This window comes from Lonchura striata, chromosome 26 (assembly GCF_050655825.1).
Source record: "Lonchura striata isolate lonStrDom1 chromosome 26, ASM5065582v1, whole genome shotgun sequence".
In the NCBI taxonomy this organism is placed as follows: Eukaryota; Metazoa; Chordata; class Aves; order Passeriformes; family Estrildidae; genus Lonchura; species Lonchura striata.
In genome coordinates, this window is record NC_140728.1 from 2,659,051 (window position 1) to 2,681,899 (window position 22,849).

The window sequence follows — 22,849 nt, forward strand, 5'->3', positions numbered from 1 at the left end:
GCTGGAGGAGGAGGAGAAGGGTCCCCACGCCTCGCCTGCTGCCTTCTCCCAGAGTCACACCTTGTCCCAAGTCAGGGAGCAGTGCTGTGCCATCCTGCTGGGGTAGAGAGAGTGGTCACCTCCTTGCCATCGCTGCCACCTCCTCACTTTCATTTCTGGCTTTAGAGGAGTGCTTGGGCTAAATGGATTTTAGTGCAAAGACAGTGGGAGCATCACTTGGCAAATCCCCTTCCCAAACCACACAGCCACTGCCCCCCTGACACCCTGGGCTTCTTGCTGTTGGTGATTACGTTTTCATTAATTAAGAAGATAAAAACATTGTCAGCATCTGCTGTGGGAAGCAGGGACTCCTTAGCCCTGCAGGCTGTCACCTGGAGGAGCTGTGTTCCTCGTTAGTTTGATTTAACGAAGCAGCCGGGTAACATCATGGTCAATTCTGAGCTGCCATCGATTTAACCTCTTGTTTATTATGGGCCCATCTCCTCTGCCACGTGTGCAGGGAGATGTTCCCCAGCACGGGTGCCTGGTGGCACTCAGGTGTGTGCCCGTGCCAGCCCCCAGCTGCCACTCTCGTGTGTGAGCTCCCGCCCGGCCGCGCCAGGGCTTTTGGAAGGCTCTCAGTGTTTGCAAACTGCTGCTTTTGTTGGGTTTTCTCCATTGATTGCCATGGAAACTGTAATTAAGCTGCATGGTGGCCCCTGGCAGCGTGCTGTGACACCCTGGCCTGGCTGGGGACTCTGTGGTGGCCTGGTGAGTGTCCCCAGGCTGGGACACGCTGGCGCTGCCGGCTGCTGCCCGCCTCGCCTGGCTGATCTGTCTGTTTATCCAACTCCCTCCTCTCCATCCATCTGGCTCCCCATATGGGAAACAAGCAGCAAATTGGCCCAATTTCTTACCACAGGAAAACAAACCCCCAGAAAACCCCTGGAAAGCCCTGACCAGAGGGTGCAGGGTGGGGATGCTGTGCCCCATCCCCACAGCTCTCCCCGCCTGCTCAGCACCCAGCACATCGCTCTTCTCTTGGGTTCTGGCTGCAAGGGGCCAAATTTTCCCAGTTTTCCTGCAGCCCCAGTAGGGAGTGAAGTCTCCTGGAGCCTGTCCTGTCCTGCTCCTCTCCAGGGCTGTGCTCTGGAGTCTCTCTCAGCCCTGGGTGGCAATTACGCTGACCTTTGCTTAAGCTGCACTCTGTTAGTGGCAGGAGGCATCAGCCATGTCATTTACTATGCAAATTGAGACCATCAATTACATCCAGAAGGTCCCACAATGTTTAATTCTCTCTCCCATCTCTCTCTTTATTGGCATCTGCAGAAATGCAGGAGCAGGAGGGCTCTGGTTTTTTGGAGCTGGAGGTTGGGAGCCCAGCAGTGAAACGTGGGGGCTCTTCCAATTGTCTCTTTTAATTTTAATTACCTGCTTTTGCAATGGCTCCTTGGAAAGCTGGTTTGGAACTCGGCCAGTGCCATAGGGATGGGAACAAACCCCTCTGCAGGGCCTGGCTGCTCGGCAGTGAAGGGCTTGTCTGCTCTGCTGGAGTTTGACCATTCCGTGTGCAGAACCCTTAAACCTTTCCAAATCCGGGGCTGGGGAGGGGCTACTTCTTGGAACTGGCTGGAAAATCCTCAGTGAGCTGCTGGGATGGGCTGTGTGTCTGTCCTGGGGACATTTGGAGTGAGGTGTGGTGGTGGTTGAAGGTGACAGGTAGCAGAGGAGCGGGCGGGAGGCAGAGAGAAGCTGTGGAGATGCAGGGTGGGAGGGAATGTGGTGCAGAAGGGCTGAGCTGGGGGAAGAGGAGGGGTGAAGGCAGTGACCTGGGAGAGGAGGGGTAAGGGGAGGGCTGGGGGACCTGTCCCAGGGGCTGGCTGGTGGCCAGGAGGTCTGGCCTGAGGAGATGTGAAGTGCTCAGCCCCTCGGTGGGAGTGCTGGAGAGACCCAGCTCAGCCTGTTGGGCCGAGGAGCCCTGCGAGAGGGGACACCCCCAGGGGACTCGTGGGGTGCCTCGGTGCCAGGGCTCTCTCTGCCACAGGCGGGGTCTGCGTGGCCCAGTCCGTGAAGATCCCGAGGGAGCCCAAGCCGGGGGAGTTTGACAAGATCATCCGCCGGCTCCTGGAGACCTCCCACGCCCGCGCCGTCATCATCTTTGCCAACGAGGACGACATCAGGTGTGGAGGGGGATCTGGGCAGGGATGCACTGGGATGCACTGGGATGCACTGGGATGTGTCCGCAGTGGGGAGAGGACGCTCTGTGTGGCGTGGCAGGGAATGTCTGCACTGGGGACCCACTCGGAGCAAGTGGCTGCCATCCAAGCACAGCCACGCAGAGCCCACGGAGGGAAATCCCACTTCCCATGGGTTTTGGCAGCCCTGGATATCGCGAGCTGCTGCTTCACACCAGGCAGGGGCTGCTCCCTGCTGGCCAGGGCAGGACCCAGGCACTGGCTCTGCTTTGCAGAGCAGCCCCAGTGTGGCAGAGGAGCAGATCTAGGGGACCTTCCTGGGACGTTTTGGGGACCTTCCTAGGACGTTTTGGGGACCTTCCAGGGACGTTTTGGGGCCGGGGATGTGGCTGCACTCGAGGGTGAGGAGCTGCTCTGCAGGCGAAGCGGCGGCTGCGGCTCCGTTGTTTATGGAGCAGAATGATTCACATGGAGCTACCCCTGATTTCCTAAGTGTCTAATTTATTAATCAGCAAACATTATGTAAATGTGGGTAAACTGCAAGTTTAAATCAGTTTACATCAGATGTGCAAACTCTCCCAGTTCCTTTTTTCCTCCCTTAATAGAAATGTCTGCGGAGCTGACATCGGGTGGGGGTGAGAGGGAAAAGGGATTTATTTACCTTGCAGGATAAATGGCAGGTCCTGTTATCAGGGTTCTGGAAACATCCAGATGGGATTGCAGCTCTGGGCAGGGGGTTCTGGAGCCTGCTTTAGCCTAGGAGTGGGGTTCTCCATGATCCTGACCCTGCACTGTGGAGCCTGGAAGATGGGAAGGACAGGCTGGGAAGGTTGTAGCTGGAATTCTTGCCTGGCTCAGTTCGGGTGTCAATCACTGATCCCATGAGAATTTCCTGGGCTTGCCCTGGGGAGATCCTGCCCCTCACAGGAGCAGGGGCAGCTGGAGGTGCTGCTGTCACAGAGTGTGACACGGGCTGTGACTGTCCTGGGGAGGGATGAGCCCAGGGCAGCCTGGGGTGAGCTTGGAGCAGCCTGCACGGCTCCCTCTGCACGCCTGCCTCTTCCCATCTCGTCTGCACTCTGCTGGATCTCTATGGGGTTTTTTTTCCTTATTACACATTTCAAACACCATCTGGACTTGAAATGATCCGCTCCGACGCGGGGGCTGACTCACAACCTGCCTTGGCTCTGCACGGGGAGATGGAGCTGCCATGGGCCCCGCTCCCACATGGCTGGGGACCCCCAGGAGCCCCCGGGGGGACAGGGAGCCCCGGGAGACAGAGCCCACAGGGTCAGGAATGCTCTGCTCCCATCCTCCCACCGACTTTCTGGCCTGGCTGGCACTGGAGGAGTGTGCAGACACGTCTGAGTGTCTGGCACCAGGAGGGATGCTCAGCAGGACCGATGGCATCTCCACTCCCAGCTGCTGCTCTGCTGCCCAGTTGAGCCAGCAGAGCCCAGTTTAACCCAGCACAGCCCAGTTTAACCCAGCATAGCCCAGTTTAGCACAGCAGAGCCCAGTTTAGCTCCTGCGGCTGGCCATGCTGGAGCATGCACTCTCCATGCTGCTGCTTCGCCTGCCTGCTGTGGCATAACCTGATTTTAATTTTTTTTTCTTTCTTAATGTTGGGTAATTAAGGGGAAATTCAATTACCAGTCAGCAAATATGCAAATGAAGTGGGAGAAGCAGCCTGTGTGCCCAGGCTGGGAGGACAGAGGGTGCAGGAGCTGAGTGGCACCGCTGGATTTTGTGTGTCTGTGTGCACCGGGTTGTGCCCGGTGCTAAACTTGTGCCTGGAGCAGATGCCACCAGCACTGTGCCAGCGTCCCCACTGCCCTGGGGCCAGACAAGGAGTTGGTGGCCCAGCCTCTGCTGCTTCTTTCCACAGAAGGGTGCTGGAGGCGGCCAAGAGGGCGAACCAGACGGGGCACTTCATCTGGATGGGCTCGGACAGCTGGGGCTCCAAAATTGCCCCGGTCCTGCACCTGGAGGAGGTGGCCGAGGGCTCTGTCACCATCCTGCCCAAGCGGGTCTCGGTCAGAGGTATGGGCTGTGCTCCATGTGACCCCTGAGATTGCCCTCCTTAACTGCAGGTTTTGGCTGTGACACCACCGTGGAGTTCATAATTTCCGAAAACCACCAAAAACCATCATTTGGTTTGGAAGGGACTTTAAAGACCTCCTGATTTGCCCACCAATCACCTCCTTATTTTCCACGTGCCGTGTTTTCCCTGCTCGCCCTCTATCACCAATGTACCTAGAGAGGTGTTTCCTGTTCCTCTCCGAGTCCCAGAAAGTCTCTGCTGTGCAGAGGATCTTCCCTGAGTGGATTTTCCACTCGTGTCTCTGCACAGGTGACACTTTAGGCACAATCCCACCGTACTCCGGTGTGTCCCCATCGCTCACAACAGCTCCCTTCCCCTCTGCCTGGGGAACTTGGGAATGAGTGATGCATCCTCGGGATTTATCCCCTCCATCCGCTTTCTCCCCGGGCAGGTTTCGACCGCTACTTCTCCAGCAGGACCCTGGACAACAACCGCAGGAACATCTGGTTTGCCGAGTTCTGGGAGGAGAACTTCCACTGCAAGCTGAGCCGGCACGCGCTCAGGAAGGGCAGCAGCATCAAGAAATGCACCAGTAAGAGCTCGGGGGGCTGCTGTGGGAGGGGGGCAGCTCGTGGCGGGGGTGTGGTTCTGCTTGTGAGAACCACAATCTCCATGCTTGTGAGCATGGAGCTTTTCCTCCATCCTCCTGGGGATCCTCATTCCAGGCTCCCAGCTCCTTCCCCGAGCCCCGCTGCACATTTTGAGTCATTTCCAGCCAAAAGAGGCTTTAGGGACCGGTGCAGTAAACAAGGCAGCCGGGGATCTGTCTTGCTGACAGCGCTGCTGTCAGGTGATGCTTGGAGGCTCGGGGAGGTGACATGTTTACTGAGAGATGGGAGAGATTTGCTGCCTGCCTGGCACCGGCTGAAGACAGATGACGGCGGCGTGGCTCGCGGGCTGCGGCGTGGCAGGACTCGGGGACATTGGCGCGTCCCTTCGTCCCCTTGGGAGGGGTGTCTTTGGAAGCTGTTGTGTCAGGCAGAGGGGCCTGGCTGTGCCTGCGAAGTTGGATGGTGAAAGTTTTGTTTGGTTTTGTTTTCCCCCTGCTTTAACCGCTGAGGATGAGTGAGATGGTGCTTCCACATCCTGGTCCTTGCAGGCATTCATTCTCCCAGGGGTTCATCTGGTGAGCTGGGTGGGTGGGAGCTGAGCAAGCCAGAAAACTGGCCTGTGGCCATGGCCTTGGGTAGCCAAGAGCTCCTCATCCTTCTCCAGAGCATCACGGAACCCTCGGCACCAGGAGATGCATGAGCAGGCCCTGCGAGTGCTGATCTCCTCATCTCCACCGTGATGCAGCTTTTAAACAGGTGATATTTCAGGGCCAAGGTGTCAGTGCAAACAGCTGAAACTACGATGTGGCAAATGTCCTAGGAGCTGTCTGTAAATCATTGGAATTTGTCAGCAAATAAACCATCTCCCGAGTGATTGCTTGGCAGATAGAGCGGGGAACTAACGCCTGCTGAAGCAAATCACCTGCCCCTGCAGATCCATGAGATCCTGCCTTGCAGGGCTGATGCAAATTCCCAGTTTGGGGCTGTTTCCCTCAGGTTTGGGCAGAGCCCAACGTGGCCAAGAAATGCCAGCTTGGCTAGTTTATTCCACCCTAAAAACCAAACCAAAGGATCCCACTCTGAACCAGACAGCTCCTGGATGGGAGGGCTGGGAGAAAGGTGAGGGCTGAGCTGATGGAACTCCTGATGGCAGCTGCCTGTGTTACCCCTGAGACCAGCCCTAACACCCATCACATATTTGCCACAAGCCTCCCACCAGGAGGGACAGTCCCTGCTCCTGGATGGGCTCAAAAACACGGCAAGAGGCTCTGGGTGCTGCCGCCAGCACCCACAAAATTTGGAGATTCTCCAAACCACTCAAAATCACTCCTAGACAGATGTGCTGGGAGTGATTTTGATTAACTCCTGCCAAAAGGCAGGACCAGTGGTGTGCTGGGAATTGATTCTAATCCCGTCTCATCCGCCGCTGGGGAAGAGCCGCGTCCCTCCTCCGAGGGGGCCGCCGAGCCTCGTCACGCTCTTGAAAATTAATTACCAGCCCTGTAGAACGATGCACGACCCTGCTATTATAATCAGCAGGTCACCTCCCTTCCGTGGCCCTCATCTATTGGAGCTTGGCAGAGATTTATTGTCTCCAGGTTGGGAACGAGCCTCGGCTGTCTGCTCCACATTGCCCCTGTGTGCACCGGCCTAATTCCCGACCTAATTCCTGTCTGGAAAAAAGCAGCTGGGGCCGGGGGCAAGGTGCTGAGAGACAGAGGGACAGCCCCAGGGATGTCTCCTTATCTGCACTGCTCAGCCTTGGCACAGGGATGAAGAGGCAGCCTCCACAGCCTGTGCTATTGCGGCGGGTTGGATTTTGGGATGAGGTGACCGAGGGAAGCTGAGGAGCTGTAAGGGACCAGCCCCGGGCCCTGTGTGTGCCCTGGGCAGGACAGAGTTTGGATGGTGGCAGGGCTGTGGCATCCCCATGGGCTCAGCTCCCTGGACAGTCTATTACAGCTCTTCTTTTAATGGGTAATTATCTTGACAAGACAGAGTGGCCTGTCTGCGCCTTGGGAGATGAATATGGGGAAGGGCCTGAAGTTGAGGGAGAAGATTAATGGCTCCTGTCAATAATGTGGAAGGAGGGATCACCTGCCGGGCTTTGCATGAGTAATCTCCACATTCCAAAAGCGTTTTTATAACTCTGAAGGATGGGCTATGAATTCACCTCCCCGATATCATCTTTTCCTGTCGGTCAGTTCGCTATCAGCTCGCTTTAGTGTCATGTCAGTGGCACAGGTCCTGGCATGGGGACCTCCGGCACGGCTCACGGGGCTGGAGCTTCATCTTCATCCCACTCCCCAGAGCAGGGAAAGAAGGGGTCAGCACCTGGTGCTTGGTCCTTTGCATTCCCCGTGAATGCCACCTCGCATCAGGGCGGGTCGTGGTGGAGCTGGAGTTAATTTTGGGCACCCTGGTGTGGCTTTCGTGCCCTCGGCTCCCTGACAATCCCTCCTTCCCACTGGAGGCATGGAGGGGCAGAGGCCGGAGCTCTCCAGAGCCGTGGTGCCCCTTGGGAGATGCTCTCTTGGCTGTAATTAACAGCGTGCTGCGTTAATCGGTGTCTTCTGCTAAGTGATTAACATGTCTGTGGGCCCATTAAGGGCGGTTATGACGGGGAAGGCAGCTGTCACTGGTAATTGCCAGGTCCTTGCAGGATCCTGCCAGTGGAGAGGCTGTGGGGTCAGCAAGGCAAGGGGTGACAAGGGGAGTGGGGTGACAAGAGGCTTTGGGAGTGAGATGGGGGACAGGCAGGCAGTGATGGATGCTTCCTGGGCAGTCCTTGACACTGCTGGAGGAAACTCCTGGGAGATGAAGGAGGGATGAAACCTGCAGGGGTGAGGGTGGGGTGTTGGTCACAGCCCAGCCTTCATCCTGTTCGGGGCTCAGGGCTGTCCCATGGCACGGGGACGTGACATCCCGAGGGCTCTTGCAAGCACAGCAGGGTGCAGCACCCACATTTTCAGAACCTCCCAAGGAGGAGGTTGGCTGGGTATTCCCCAGGGAATGTTCCTTGGCTGCGTGTCCCCTGGGTGTGCAGGTTTGGGAGCTCCAGTCCAGGGTGGGCTCGTTGGCAAGGGTTTGGGTGCAGCAGACACATCCTGGGGGGCATGGCTGGGGCACAGGAGGTGGAACCTCCTTTCCCTGTCCCCGCAGACCGGGAGAGGATTGGCCAGGACTCCTCGTACGAGCAGGAGGGGAAGGTGCAGTTCGTCATCGACGCCGTCTACGCCATGGGACACGCCCTGCACAACATGCACAAGAACCTGTGCCCCGGCAAGGTGGGGCTGTGCCCCAGCATGGACCCAGTGGACGGCGTGGAGCTGCTCAAGTACATCCGCAGCGTCAACTTCTCAGGTGTGCTGCGCCCTGGGGCGGTGGCAGGAGCGGCCCTGGGACCTGCATCTCTGCTTGTCCCACTGTGGGTCACCCAGCAGCACCCACAGTTTGTTTGTGGTACCATTTGGCAGCTGCTGCACTGCGGATGCAGCGTGCAGGGAGGGCAGCACATCAGCAGGTCTGAGCTTCCACATCTCCTGAGAGCGTTTGGAGCTTAAATCCGGCAGCAGTTCTGCCATTCTGCCCTCACCCTGCCCTCACCTGCTGTCCTGCCCATCCTCTCCCCCTGCCAGCTCCTCCCTCCCAGCTGGCAGAGCTCCCACTGCCTCCCGCTGCTCTGCCCTTGTCTGTCTCAGATCTCTGGAAGCGCATCCTTTCCTCTGCCCTTTCTCCTTAATAAACATTTTCTGTCTGGTCCCCTTATTATTTCTATTTATCTCTACCCTCTGATCTCCTCCACAGTGTCTCTTTTATTTATTTTCCCCTCTCGCTTGATTCTTCTCTTCCTCCCTTTCATTTTATCTCCAGAATTCACTTGATTTAGCTTTTAAAGCTGCTTTCCCCCCTTTCTTAGAAGCAGCGAGGGGGGAGCACCAAGGCAGAGCCCAGCAGCAGGGTGGGGGGTGCTGGGGGTGCTGTGGGTGCTGAGCCCCCCCTTTCCCACAGGCATTGCCGGGACCCCTGTGACGTTCAATGAGAACGGAGATGCTCCGGGGCGTTACGACATCTACCAGTACCAGATCAGGAACTCCACCCCTGAGTACAAAGTCATCGGGCAGTGGACTGACCACCTGCACCTCAAGGTAAGGGGAAGGTCCTGCAGGTTTCTCTTCCCACCACGAAGAGTCTGGGAGGCCCTGGGGGCAAAGCCAGCCAGCCAAAGGTGGTGGGGGCAGAGGGGAAGGTGTCCCCCAGGTGCTTCAGCTCGTGTGCCCACACCCTGGGGACTCTGGCTATGGGACAGGAGAGAGGAGCCAGCCCACAGCAGATGGGGCTTCTTCGGGGAAGGAGGGCTTCATTTTGGGTTCCTGTTGTTGAATCTTCCCAAAAGGCCAATGGAGAGCTTCACCCACGCCAGGCTGGGCTGGGGTGGGATGTGCTGACGGGCTGAGGGTCCAGATCCAAGCAGGGCAGGGCATCCCCCGTGCCCAGGTGTGCCTGGCAGGTGCCCGCTGTGCCCTCAGCAGGGCTGGTGCCATCTGCCCCGCAGGTGGAGAACATGCTGTGGCCGGGGGGCGGGAGCCAGCAGCCCAGCTCCATCTGCAGCCTGCCCTGCAAGCCGGGCGAGAGGAAGAAGCTGGTGAAGGGCATCCCCTGCTGCTGGCACTGCGAGCGCTGCGACGGCTACCAGTACCAGCTGGATGAGTTCCACTGCAAGCGCTGCCACTTCAACGAGCGGCCCAACGAGAACCACACCAGCTGCACGCCCATCCCCATCATCAAGCTGGAGTGGAGCTCGCCCTGGGCCGTGGTGCCCGTGTTCATCGCCATCGTGGGCATCATCGCCACCCTGTTCGTGGTGATCACCTTCGTGCGCTACAACGACACGCCCATCGTCAAGGCGTCGGGGCGGGAGCTCAGCTACGTGCTGCTCACGGGCATCTTCCTCTGCTACGCCACCACCTTCCTGATGATCGCCGAGCCCGACCTCAGCACCTGCTCCCTGCGGCGCATCTTCCTGGGGCTGGGCATGAGCATCAGCTACGCCGCGCTGCTCACCAAGACCAACCGCATCTACCGCATCTTCGAGCAGGGCAAGAAGTCGGTGAGCGCCCCGCGCTTCATCAGCCCCGCGTCGCAGCTGGTCATCACCTTCAGCCTCATCTCCCTGCAGCTCGTCGGCGTCTGCATCTGGTTCATCGTGGACCCGTCCCACTCTGTCATTGACTACGAGGACCAGCGGACTACAAACCCCCACTTTGCCCGGGGCATCCTCAAATGTGACATTTCGGACCTGTCCCTCATCTGTTTGCTCGGGTACAGCATGCTCCTCATGGTCACCTGCACTGTGTACGCCATTAAGACCCGCGGGGTCCCGGAGACCTTTAACGAAGCCAAGCCCATTGGGTTCACCATGTACACGACTTGCATCGTGTGGTTAGCCTTCATCCCGATATTTTTTGGGACGTCGCAGTCGGCGGAAAAGGTAAGGGAGGAAGGGAGAGGCCCGGCTGGTGTCGGTTTGCGGGGCTGGGAGAGGCTGTGGTGTCTTGAGCAAGAGGAGACCTTCCCTGCAGCTTGGCCAGCTTGGGAATTAGGGTGGGAAGTTCTCCGTGCTCCGTTGGCCCCGCTGCCCCTCGTGGGTGGGGGCAGTGGGCAGCACGGCTGCTGCTGTGTGGGCTGGGGGTGGAAGAGCCCCTGGGGCAGGTCCTGGCTGTCATGGGCACAATTTCTGCACGGAAAGGGACCCGGTGCTGCCCAGCTGGCCCCTGTTCCCAGTGCTGAGTTCCCATGGGACCGAGGCCAGCCTGGATGAGGCTCCGTGCTCAAGTGCGAGGGATTAAGAACAAAGAATAAAAATCTCATGAATGAGACCCAAATCCCTTTGCCTGCCAGCCAAAACAGGAATCATCGTGTTTCTGTCAAACGCAAACATCTCCTGCCTGCCAGCCCGGCGCTGCTCTGATGAACAAACCTTGGAGCTGCTGTTCCCTGGAAATCCCTGGGGTGTCCCAGCACCCGGATCCCTCTCTGATCCCCCGAGTGTGTCCCCCTGCTGCTGACACCGTGGCTTTAGGACACGCCTGTTGCAAAGGTTTGCTGAGGGAGGTTTTGCTGTGGTCACCTGGGTTTGTTGTGTCCTGGAGCATCTCTTCTCAGAGCATCCATCCCTCGAGGAGGCCGAGTCTGCACAGCCACTTCTGACCTTGGCTCAACCAGAAGGTCCCACCAGGCCTTCTCTGGCTGGAAGTGTGAAGGAGAATTAGGGGAAATAAATGGAGCCTTTTGCAGCATTTCCATTTTGATGAGATGGCAGGGAGATACTAACAAGAAAGCAGGTTTTTAAAGAAATTATTGCAAAACAAAAGCTCCCTGAAAGCCTCCTTAATGTGCTTGGCATACTGTGGGTAATAAAGATGGAAATGATAATGATTGTAGATTATGCGCAAGGTTGCTCACCTCTTCACTGCAGCTTGTCACGGGATAATTTAGGGCTGCTGAACGCTGCCTGTCAGGCAGCAGCTCCACAATAGGCTGTGCCTCTCGTTGGGGTTTGTAATGCACAGGCCTGCTCTGTTATTAGGCTGCTAACAAGCTGATTAGAGGCGGAAAAAGTGATGTTCCCAACTCCCCTCGGACGCGGAGCTCTGTCTCACAGCCCGGCCCTGCCTCCAGCCTGCTGAGCCAGCCCTCGAGGGGCTTTGGGATGCCAGCTTGGAGTTCTGCTCTGCCCATGTGGGGATGAGCTCGGAGTGTCTCCAGGCTGTGGGAATGAGCTCGGAGTGTCCCTGGGCCACAGCGGAGGGATGATGGACGTGCTGAAGTGAGGCTGGAGGGAGCAGCAGATGATTTGGGCTCCCTCGGTGCTTTAGTTGCACTCCTGGGGAGAAGAAGGTGGGAAAGGAGCTGTTGCACAGCCTGCACGGAGGGGGTGGCTCTGAGCGTGTCCTTGGGGACAGCTGGGGGCACTGGCATTGGCATCGCCCACATGGGCACCCCCAGCTCACCGTGGGCAGGGATCCCATCCCCTTCACACCCCACTGTGCTGGGACTGACGGGCTCCTGGGCTCCGTGGAGTGTCTGCACCCTTGGGAACTCCAGGACTGTCTGGGCTGTTCCCTCGTGGCTGAAGTTCTGAGGATGCCACGGGGCAAACCCGCATCCGTGACCCCCTGGCACTCCTGCCCCGAGCCCAGCTGAGGCTGCAGGGCTGCTTCCTCGCGGTGTGGAGGAGTTGGATTACAATCCCCAGTTTTACTTCTATTTGCTTTGCCTCGTGCCCACAGCTTTGCATGGAGGTGGCACGTTACTGTAACAAGTCCCCCAAGCCTTTTGTGAAAAGAACCTCTCATCCCCGCCGATCCCGGCGGATTACAGAAATAGAATAACAGAGCATCTGAAAAAGAGACAATTTCCTGCGCTGATAAGGTGGCGGCGGAACAGTGGAGTCATTGTCTGCTTCCCTGTTTATCACATTTGCTTCTAGCCAGGGAAAAGCGAGAAGGGAAGGAGTGAGAGGGACTGTCCAGTGGTGCTCGGAGTGCTGAGCAGGTTTGCCCTTCCCCAGCACCCACCAGGGTGCAAAACCCCTCGTAGTGGGGCCAGGCGTGGATTTAGTTGAAATTCCCATTAATGCAGAGATTTGCTGTGGGACAGGCACGAGCCTGGGCTGTGCCTCGAGCCCGGGCTGCTCCCTGGGGCAGGACTGAGCTGAGCACAGCGCGGGGTCTGGGGGCTGCTGTGGGGTCATTTTGGGTTATGCTGTCCCTCAGCACCATCGCCCGGAGCCAGGGCTGCCTGTGCTCTTTGATGCAGCCCACTTTGAGCTGGAAGTTGCTCAATGAGCGCAGCTCACACCTCCCAGGGCTCCGCAGGCAGCTCCGGCGTCGTTAGCGGAGGGGCAAAGCGGGGTCCTGGGCTGGAAGCCAATTAAGAGAGTGGGAAGTAAAACTGTGAGAAATGGTCATTTTTTTTGCAGTGGCAAAAGGTTAACTGAGCAGAGCTGCGCGGCTGTGCGGAGGCTCCAGGCTAAAAATATTCCTGTCGGAGCTGCTGAGGGGCTGGCTGCGGCTGCGGAGGCTGGAGCGGGCAGGAAAACGCTTCCTGCAAATGCCTGGTGGGGGGAAATTGCCACAGTGGCCCTGTGAGACCCCAAAAGTGCTGCAGGAGGCAGAGACGGGGTGGGGAGATGGGGCTGGGGCCAGCGGGGTCTCAGCACAGGGGGGTGCCCAGCAGCACTGGGAGAACTGGCCCAGGAGCGAGGGGGGAGCACGCATGGAGATGTCTGAGCTCGGCTCGGCTCGGCTCGGCTCGGCTCGGCTCGGCTCGGCTCACCTCAGCTCACCTCAGTTCAGCTCACCTTGGGGTGCCTGGAGTTGGGGTCTCAGTGTTTCCCTCATTCCTGGCCAGTCCAGGACACCCGTGGCAGAGTTTGGAGAGTTGGAGTGGGTTAAAAAAAAAAAGGAAGTAATAAAAAACCCATACATATTCTGGCACGGAGATGTGTTTTGACTTTACTTGATGAAATGACATTTTTATTTCCAAAAACTGCCTAGAGAGAGAAGGTGGAACAAACAACCCGGCGTGTGTGACAGCAGGAGGTTTTATTCTGGGGACAAACCAAAGTTTTTCAGTTGACTCAGAACCAGCTTGGTGGCATTTTCCCTCTGGGGCTGAGCTGGAAGGCTCTGGGCCAGGTGCTGTTCGGGTTTGTGGGGTCACAGGTGGGACCTGGGGGGTTCCTGGGGGGTTCCTGGAGCAGCTGTGTCCCACCAGCTCTCACTTTAGGGAGCCTCTGTCTCACGTGTGCTCTCCAGCACCTTTTCACTTCAGAAACCCTCAGGTGAAATGTGTGCCCTGGGCACATGGGGACCCCTGCTCTGCCTGCAGCTGCAGCCCCCAGGCTTCCCTGGCTCCTCCAGGTGCTGCCTCCTCAGAGGGTGTGAGATCCCACCTGTGAACCACCTGCAGGGGAACCCCTGCACATGGAATCAGGTGAAGTTCAGGAATTGCCTCGTGGGTGACCTGCACGCATGTGTGTGCAAAGGCATCTGGAGACCCAGAGCCTCAGAACTGCCTGGTGGAGAAGGGGATGCTGGAGAGGAAGGAGCCAGATGCTGGCAGAGCAGGGATGCCCATGGATCAGGGACTTGTCCTCCTGGCCTCCCCGAGAGGTGGGATGGGCAGGAGGAGGGGGTCTCTGCTTCCAGTTGCCACCTGCTTCAGATGCCCCGGCTTGAGAGGAGCCTGCCAACTGCTCTCCGTAGAAAAATGGATTATTCTACAGTCAGATTAATGGGCTTTCATTTTGGAAAACATCTGTCACTGTTAGTCCTGGACAGTGAGCGTGAAATTAGTTTTGACTGCAAAAAGGCAGCGTCGGTGTGTAATATGTGACTTACATGACAAGAGCCCGGGGAGTCAGCTGGGGAATGGGAATTACCTGTTGAAGGGAGAGGGGCAGTGGGGTGTGCCCTGGCATCGGTGCCCTTGCTGGGCCCAGCACCAGCCTTGCAGCTCCTGCCCTGAGGCTGGTGGGGCGTCAAAGCCCACCTTGACCACCCAGCGCTGCCAACATTGCAGCGCTGCCTCCCTGCTCCTTTCATTGAACCCCAGCTCCCTTCCTTCAACCCCAGCTCCTTTCCTCCAACCCCAGCTCCTTTCATTGAACCCCAGCTCCTTTCCTCCAACCCCAGCTCCTTTCCTCCAACCCCAGCTCCTTTCATTGAACCCCAGCTCCTTTCCTCCAACCCCAGCTCCTTTCCTCCAACCCCAGCTCCCTTCCTCCAACCCCAGCTCCTTTCCTCCAACCCCAGCTCCTTTCATTGAACCCCAGCTCCTTTCCTCCAACCCCAGCTCCTTTCATTGAACCCCAGCTCCTTTCCTCCAACCCCAGCTCCTTTCCTCCAACCCCAGCTCCTTTCATTGAACCCAGCTCCTTTCCTCCAACCCCAGCTCCTTTCCTTCAACCCCAGCTCCTTTCCTCCAACCCCAGCTCCTTTCCTTCAACCCCAGCTTGTTGTTGTCGAGGCAGGACGGGAATGAAGAGAACTCTGATTCAGAAGGCTGTGAGAGTAAAACCCCTCTTTATTCAAAATACCCCACTCGTTTATACAGAGCTCTGTGAGGACCAAATCCATTGGTTCTGAAGTGAAAATAACCCACAGCATTGGTGCAGAGTGCTTGACGCACAGTGATAGAACTTAACTATAAACAATGTGAAAAACAAGAGAGATAAAGGATTATTTACATTCTTTCTTAGCACTTTCCTAGGCTTTTTGCCTGGCTAGAAACTCTCCGTTTCTTCTTTTGACTGAATCTGAGTCCCACACCATCTTTCCCCCGTTTCCTCCTTTCCCTTTTGGATCCCACAGGGGCTTGGGCTCTCAGCTGGTGGCCTTGTGTCTTGCAGATGTACATCCAGACCACGACGCTCACCATCTCGGTGAGTCTGAGTGCCTCGGTGTCCCTGGGCATGCTCTACATGCCCAAGGTGTACATCATCCTCTTCCACCCGGAGCAGAACGTCCCCAAGCGCAAGCGGAGCCTCAAGGCGGTGGTGACAGCGGCCACCATGTCCAACAAGTTCTCCCAGAAGGGAGGGTTCCGCCCCAACGGAGAGGCCAAGTCGGAGCTCTGCGAGAACCTGGAAACACAAGGTGAGGTGGCTCCCGCATGATCCTCTGGGGTCATGCATGGGAACGGGGAGGGCTGAGCTCAGCTGCACATCCCTGACTCCAGCAGGAGTCACACAATCCCAGAATAATGAGGTTGAAGAGACCTCTAACATCATCAAGTCCAACCTATGCCCCAACACCACAACCAGACCATAGCACCAAGTGCCAAGTCCAGTCTTTTTTTAAACATATCCAGAGATGGTGATTCCACCACCTCCCTAGGAAAAAATTCCAGTATTTTATTATTTTTCCTAATATCCAACCTGTACCTTCCCTGATGTAGCTGAGGCTGTGTCCTCCTGTTCTGTCAGTGCTGCCTGGTGGAAGAGACCGACCCCACCTGTCTAAACCTCCCTTCAGGAGCTGTAGAGAGCAATGAGGTCACCTCTGAGCCTCCTCTTCCCCAGGCTGAACAACCCCAACTCCCTCAAACGTTCCTCGTAGGGCTTTTGGACAGGGAGGGCTCCTTGGCTCTCCACCAGCCCTGTCAGGGTAGGAAGGAGGGGTCCAGGGTTATCTGACCAGAGTCACGGGGTCCTGGGGAATGGGGAAAGGCATGTCCAAGGTGCAGTGCTGTCAGAACCCCGGCCTGGTTCAGGGGCTCCATGTGGTGGAAAAGTCTCTCCTCCAGCCCGAGCTTCCCAAGAAAGGCTCAGCAGTCTCTGTTGTTGGTCTCAAGGCAGTTTATTGCAAGTTATCTAAAAGATTTTCTTCTTTAGCTGCTGTGGTTTGCTCACAGCTCAGGCAGAGGCACACACACACCCTGACATCCTCTCTGACCCCGACTGCTTCTTCTCTCCCCACCCAGGGCTGCTGCTGTCTTTTATATGGTACATTACGTGTTACATGGTTACAGTTTTTCCCAATGCCTATTACCTATATTAAATGGTGCTTTTCTTATTCTAAACCAATCCATAAGTGCCAGCATCATCAAGAACATGGAGGCAAAGAAGAAGAAAGAGGGAGGACAGGGCAGGCCCAAATCCCTCCATCTTAAAACTTCTGACCCTCATGTACAAAGTAAAAACCCCCCTGTACAGCACTAAAAAATTCTCCCCTCTACTTTGTGACTACTTCTACTCTAATATCTAAACTTTTGTGACTTCTTGTTCCACCTCCAAAGTTGGTAACTCATTCCATGGCTCAAACTCAAAATCACAGCTGTTTGCAGCTGCCTGCCAGGGTCTCAAATGCTTCTGACCAGGGCTTGGAACCTCTAAAAATTTTGAGTTCCAACACAATGCAACACGCCGGGAGTCACAGTGAGCAGGGCTGGCAGCTCCCGTGGTGCCCAGGAGGGGACAGGCAGGGTGGCAGCGCTGGGGGACGTCAGCGCAGCACCGAGGGGACATTTTTCACTCTGTCACCGCCGGGTCACGTATCCTTAAATAAACAACGGAATAAATAATTCACAGGGCTTTGATATGGGCAGATCAGCTAGGAAAACACCGCAGCTAACAAATAGCTCTGTCAGCTCCAATCCCTTCTGCTCTATCTAATTGTTATCTGGGAACACCAGTTTGGAAACCTGCAGCAAGGTTCTGCCAGCTGCTGGTGTCCCCTGCCTGTGGGGACAGCTTTGTGCTGCTCAGGGTGTCCCAGGCTGTGCCATCTGTGCCAGCAGCTGCCCGTGCCCTTGGCTGCAGCGTGTCCCTGTGCCCGCTGACCCCCTGGCACCGGGGAGCTCGTGGGGGTCTCGGCAGAGCGTTGTCCCCACCGAGGGCGGTGGCACAGCAGGGAGAGGGAGGCTTCATTGCTCCGTGGCTTTTGCTGTACCCCCCCAGTGCCACCCTGGGACGTGTGGTGGCTTTGGAGCCACCGCTGCCTCCTCTCCTGGTGTGTCTGCGGGCAGGGGCAGCTGGGGGTGGCAGCAGGGCTGTGTCCCCTGTGGCACCCGCTGGATGAGGGGACAGCCAGCGTGGTTGATTTTGTGCCCTGCTGCTATGGAATGGTGGCCAGGAGTGTGGGACACCAAGCTGGGATCCCAAAACCCCCTGGAACCCCAGGATTTGTCCCTGGCTGGGACAGGCTGAGCTTTGGGAAGGTGCAGCACCTCTGGCTCTGCGTGTAGGATGTTGCTGAGGGGAGTGGACGGGATCCTTGAGGCCACATCCCCACTACTCGTGGGACTCTCTTTGCGTCCTTCAGGAGCACCCACAGCTGCTGTGGGGCTCAGGGCAGCACCCCACATGCCAGCAGTGCCCTGAGCAATCCCTGCCACATCCCTGCTGGCACCATGGGCGGGTCAGGGGGATGGGGCAGGAGGCAGGAGACCTGTGCTGGTGACCCACCTGAGCTCTGTGTCTCCTTCCAGCGCTGGCCACCAAGCAGACCTACGTCAGCTACAGCAACCACGCCATTTAGCCCCAGCAGCAGGGAGCAGGAGGGACACGCCCCAGGGCAGAATCCTGGGGGGAAACGCCATCAACAGCAGCAAAAAAAAAAAAAAAAATCCATAAAGAAACACTAAAACTCTTCCAGCGCCCACGGTGGCGGTGCATGGCTCCCACGGAGGGACGGCGCAGCGCAGGGACGGAGCACGGGCGAGAGGGCATGGACTTCACCAAGTCTTTGTTTTGTTTTTTTTTTTCCCTGTATTTTGGCAAAAAAAAAAAAAAAAAAAGGTAAAAATATAAGAGTCCAAACATTTTCCTTTTTCTGGGGTTTGTGAGGTTGTTTGTGGTTGTGCAGAACCTTCTGTTTTCTCTTTTTATTTTTTTTTAATCCTCCATTTTCTTTTGTTCCTGTCTTCCTCCGTCCCTCTTCACTCTCTACCCCATATCCTACCAAATTCTATATGTTGCAAAAAGGAAAAATAAATAAAAATACTTAAAATTTACATTTAAAAAAAAACCAGACAGCAAAATAAAATAAAATAAAACCTAGACTGTGTTCAAAGTGCTGATTTCTATAGGTGGTTCCTTAATGTATGTGATGACCATATGGATTGAAATATGTCTGCTTTATGTACTGACCAGTCAAAAAACAAAAACACACACAAAAAAAAAACAAAGTTCAGTGCCTGGATGTTTATGAATTATTCGATGACTGTGTAGAGCATGATCATTTTTATACGAGGAGATTTCTAATAAAAGACCCTGGTTTTGCACTCGGCGTTTGCTGTCTCTTGGTGACTTGGTTTTAGGTGTGCAGGGGAAAGTTTTGGGTGGCCAGACCTCCTGGGAGAGCTCAGGGCTTGCTGTCCTTCCTCTGCAGGCTGGAGATTCCAGGCAGCTGCAGCCTGGGAGAGGGGATGGCACGGGGAGAGGGGAGCTTGGCACGTCCCTGGCATGGGGCACTGGGGCAGCTTTGGGGTGGAAAGGGCTGATTCCTCCTTTTTTTCTCTTCCCCGAGCTGTGGGCAGAGGCTGAGGGGATGGAGGGGAGGGAATGAGATTTCCCAGGGCTTCCCACACCCCCAGGCTGCCGGGGAAGCGCTGGAGTCCCCATCCCTGCAGGGATCTGTTCAAAAAATCAGCAGCTCTGGCACCTGGGGACACGGTGGCATTGCTGGGTTAAGGGGTGGACTGGAGGATCTCAGAGGGCTTTTCCAACCTAAAGGATCCTGGGTTAACAAAGAGCAACAAAAGCAGCTCTGCCTGGTGGGGAGGGCTCCTCCTCCAGGCTCCAGCCTGTCCTTGGGATGGCACGGCCGTGGGTTTTGGGATGTGGCTGTGCCCAGAGCCTGGGCTGACCCTTTCTGGGGCATTTTGGTGCGTTGGCTGCTGTTGTTTCTGTCTCTGGCTCCAAGTGTTTCCCTCTTGGATTGGGGCTGGCTGTGCTTTTTGGCTGCTGGATCAGGAGAGGAGGGTCCAAACTTGGCTCTTTTTTGGGAACTGGGGAAAGGAAGTAGAGAAGTGCTGAGTGCCTCCAGCTTCTGGACAAGCTGTGTTTCAATAAAAAGCCCAATAAAATGCTGGAGCTGGTGGTGACCTGGCCTGGGAGGCGGTGCTGGGGTGGCTCCCTGTCCCTTTTTGCCTGTTCCCCAACCCCAAAGTGCTGCTATTTCCCCTCTCGCAGCCTGTGTGGTGTCACCCCTGCGTTTTGCACATTCCCAGAGCTGTTTGTGTGTTGATCACAGCTCTGCTCTCCTCCTGGGGTGTGTGGGGGGCACCTGGATGCCCTCAGCCCCACGGCAGCCAGGTGTCAGAATCTGAGCTATTGATGATCCCAAATTGTGGAAAGTCTCTGTCTGTCAGCCCCCTGCCAAAACAGAAGCCATAATTGGTCTGTGCTGGTTCCAGGTTGTTTATTCTGTTGATCTCTCACATGTTCTGCTGCCCTGCCCAGCTCTGTCCTGCAGGGCAGCGTGTGGGGCTCTGCCCTCAGTGGGATGTGACAAACATTAAATACCAGAAACTCCCTGGGCTGGATTTACAAGAACGTGCCAATATCTGTCACCCACGTTGGACAGTGTGTCCCCAGCCTGAACCAACAGAAAAATGCCAACACCACAGTGAGACATGGAGGGCATGAAGAAGGAGAACAAGGACAAGGCACACCCAATTTCCTCCATCTTGTCCCCTTTGGACCCCTCATCTAGAACCCTAAAATTTTACTTTTGCACCCGTGCCACACTTAATTATTACTGATATCAAACCCTCAGAGCTGGTAATTCATCCTGTAAGATTGAAAACTCTTTTCCATGGCCAGAGATCACAGCCAGTGTCTCTGGGGGCTCTGTCCAGGGGGTTCCTGACCCCTGCCAGGGTCCCAGGGCAGCCAGAGGGAAGCTCTGCATTCCCAGAGCCAGGAATTGGTGCCAGAGGGAATTGCAGCTGCTCACTGCCTGTGCACAGAGGACAGAGCCTGGCTTGAAGGCAGGAGTTCAAAAAGGGGGGAAAAAAACAGCATAATGAAAAGCTGGAAGCTTTGATAAGATCATCCTTGTCAAAAGAGCTTCTCAGGAGAAGAAACTGCTCCGTTCCCAGCGCATCCATCACTGTCGGATGGGATGTGAGGCCCTGCCTGGTTCAGAGGGCCCTGAGGAATCCCCAGCTGATGTCTCTGGTGCAGCTCCTGGCTCGGGGATTCTGCTCTCGTGGTGTCATGAGCAGCTTTTTCACCCTGAATTCTGCCTGATAATGACTGGAAAAGCTGATTCTGACTTCATTACAGCCTCCACCTTTCTCCCCTCGCCGTGCCTGTGAGGGGGTGTTCCAAGCCCTGCAGAAATGCCCCATTTTTGTCACCCCAACCCTGAGCTGCTGGAGGAGCCCTGTCCCTCCCCACCCACTCCAGTGGTGGGAGCAGCGACCTCCCAGCACGGCTGGTGGGTTTTATCCAACCCCTCATGCTCCAGTGCTGTTTAATTCCAGCCACCTCTTTGATGATGGGAGCTAATTAAAAGGGAGCAAAGCCTGTGAGCCACGGAGGTGGATGGGGATCCAGCCAGGCTCTGCTCTGGATGTTGCACAGGGACTTTATGAGGATCCAGATTCTGCTTTTCTGCTTTGCTTAGCATTTTTGAGGGTAGCTCTGCCTGTGGCTGGGGAGAAGAGCAGAGTGGATACTGATTCCTGGGTATCAGACTCTTAGTTTTCAGTATTTTGTGTATTTTTTATTTTTTTTTAATGAGGTATCTGTGAATCTTTGCCATCCTCGCCTCCCTTAGAGCTTTAAAAGCACTTGTCTGATTTTCCTCTTATTTCTGTGAAGGGCTGTTGAATTTAAACAATGATAATTGCCTGAGTTCCCTGAGTGCTTGACCTGCAGATTTTTCACTTTTTCTGGGACTTTGAGAAGTGGTGGGGAAAAATCCTGGGCTGGTGCCAGCTTCCTTCATGCCCTGCTGGTATCTTCCTGCCTCCTGGAACTTTCTGCTGTCCTTGGCTGCTGCTGCCCATCACCAGCTCTTCTCCCCAGCTCCTTTCTCCAGGGACAAGCAGGAACTTTCAGGGTCCCAGGGCACAGCTGGGGGCTGGAGTGGGAGCTGTGTCCCCGCCTGGAGCAGCAGCAGCCTGGAACCAGTCATTAACTCTCTTCTGTGAGAGGCAAATTACAGACTTCGGTGGCATAATTAGGCCAACTCGATGGGAAATGGAAAAACAAGATAATTTCCCTGCGAATTTTCCAGCCTGCCTGCCACCTCGTGCCTCCCTTCCTGTGTCTTGGGGGAAATCAGCCCCTGTGGGCTCGGAGATCTCCTGATCCTCCTTGGGGAGGAAATTTGGAGGAAGGGGATGGGAAGAGCAGGGCTGGAGCAGAGCTCAGTTTGGGCAGGACAGGAGGGCAGGGCTCCAGTCAGCTCCTCTCCCACAGGGAGAGCCCAGGGACCCATTTTCAATCCAGGAGACACCAGGGTCCCATTTTCATCCCAGGAGACCCCAGGGACCCATTTCCATCCCAGGAGACCCCAGGGACCCATTTTCAGCCCAGGAGACCCCAGGGAACATTTCCATCCCAGGAGACCCCAGGGACCCATTTCCATCCCAGGAGACCCCAGGGACCCATTTCCATCCCAGGAGAGCCAAGGGGTGCTCAGAGCAAGGTGGGACTCGGGCTCAGAGCAGGGGGCAGTGAAGCTGAGGTGGCTGCTGTGGTTCCATCCCTGCTGCAGGAGCAGCTCTGGGAAAAACTGGAGCTCGTTTCTCTGCTCCAAAGCACTGCAGGGGCTGTGATGAGCCCCTCAGTGCTGCAGGGAGGGTGGGCAGTGTCCCTGAGGTGGCTCCAGGGGACAGTGGGTGTCCTGGAGGGAGGTGGCAGCACCCAGCCCTGTGGCTGGGGAAGGTCCAGCAGCAGTGGAGCCTTTGGAGCTCCCTTTGGAGCAATCCCTGTGGCTGGAGCCACGGATGGAGGCATGAACTGTGTGTCCAAGGGTTTCTCCCCTGCCCCAGTGTTCTCTCGTAGGGCCCAGTGAGTCAATGGTGGTCTGTGTTGAAATCTCACTTCAGTGGTGAAAGCTGCAATTAGCATTTAATGAAGCTTCTTGCTTTTATTTTTAGGTAACCTCCGATTCCCTGACTGTGTAATTTAGTCCTCCATTGCTTGGAGATAATTAAAGTATGTCACTATAATTTGCTTTTTTTAAAAGCCTGTAATTATGTTTTTATTGAGAATAAAAAACGGGGGGGAGGGGGAAACGAAAACAATGTTAGGGGAGGAGAAAGCTTTGGATGGGCAAGGGGACTTCTTCCAGCTTGATGGGTTTGGAGCTCGCTCCAGGATGCTGGGCAGGCTGGGGACAGGGGAGAAGCTCCTGTTGGAGTGGGAAACAGTGAGGTGAGGTGTCACTGAGAGCCCTGGGGGTCCCCAAGCCCTGAGCGTGGTGGGGGCTGCAGGGAGGCCCCAGCTGTGCTTCCTCTGCTGCCCCTTCCCTCACCTGCCCCCAAAATTCCAG

At 56.2% G+C, this 22,849-nt stretch overlaps 1 protein-coding gene across 3 annotated transcripts in view; it reads left to right on the plus strand.

The window, feature by feature from the left end:
* GRM4 (glutamate metabotropic receptor 4) overlaps positions 1-18,620 on the plus strand; it is a 36,474-nt gene extending 17,854 nt beyond the window's left edge. For all 3 annotated transcript variants that reach the window (XM_021535982.3, XM_021535983.4, XM_085561187.1), the window contains exons 4-11: positions 2,024-2,159; positions 4,063-4,217; positions 4,670-4,810; positions 7,992-8,192; positions 8,841-8,977; positions 9,385-10,320; positions 15,247-15,493; positions 17,826-18,620. In XM_021535982.3, the coding sequence (XP_021391657.1) occupies positions 2,024-2,159; positions 4,063-4,217; positions 4,670-4,810; positions 7,992-8,192; positions 8,841-8,977; positions 9,385-10,320; positions 15,247-15,493; positions 17,826-17,875 (2,003 nt within the window). In that variant the 3' untranslated portion in view covers positions 17,876-18,620. The remainder of the gene's footprint in view (positions 1-2,023; positions 2,160-4,062; positions 4,218-4,669; positions 4,811-7,991; positions 8,193-8,840; positions 8,978-9,384; positions 10,321-15,246; positions 15,494-17,825) is intronic.
* Positions 18,621-22,849: the final 4,229 nt, after the last annotated feature.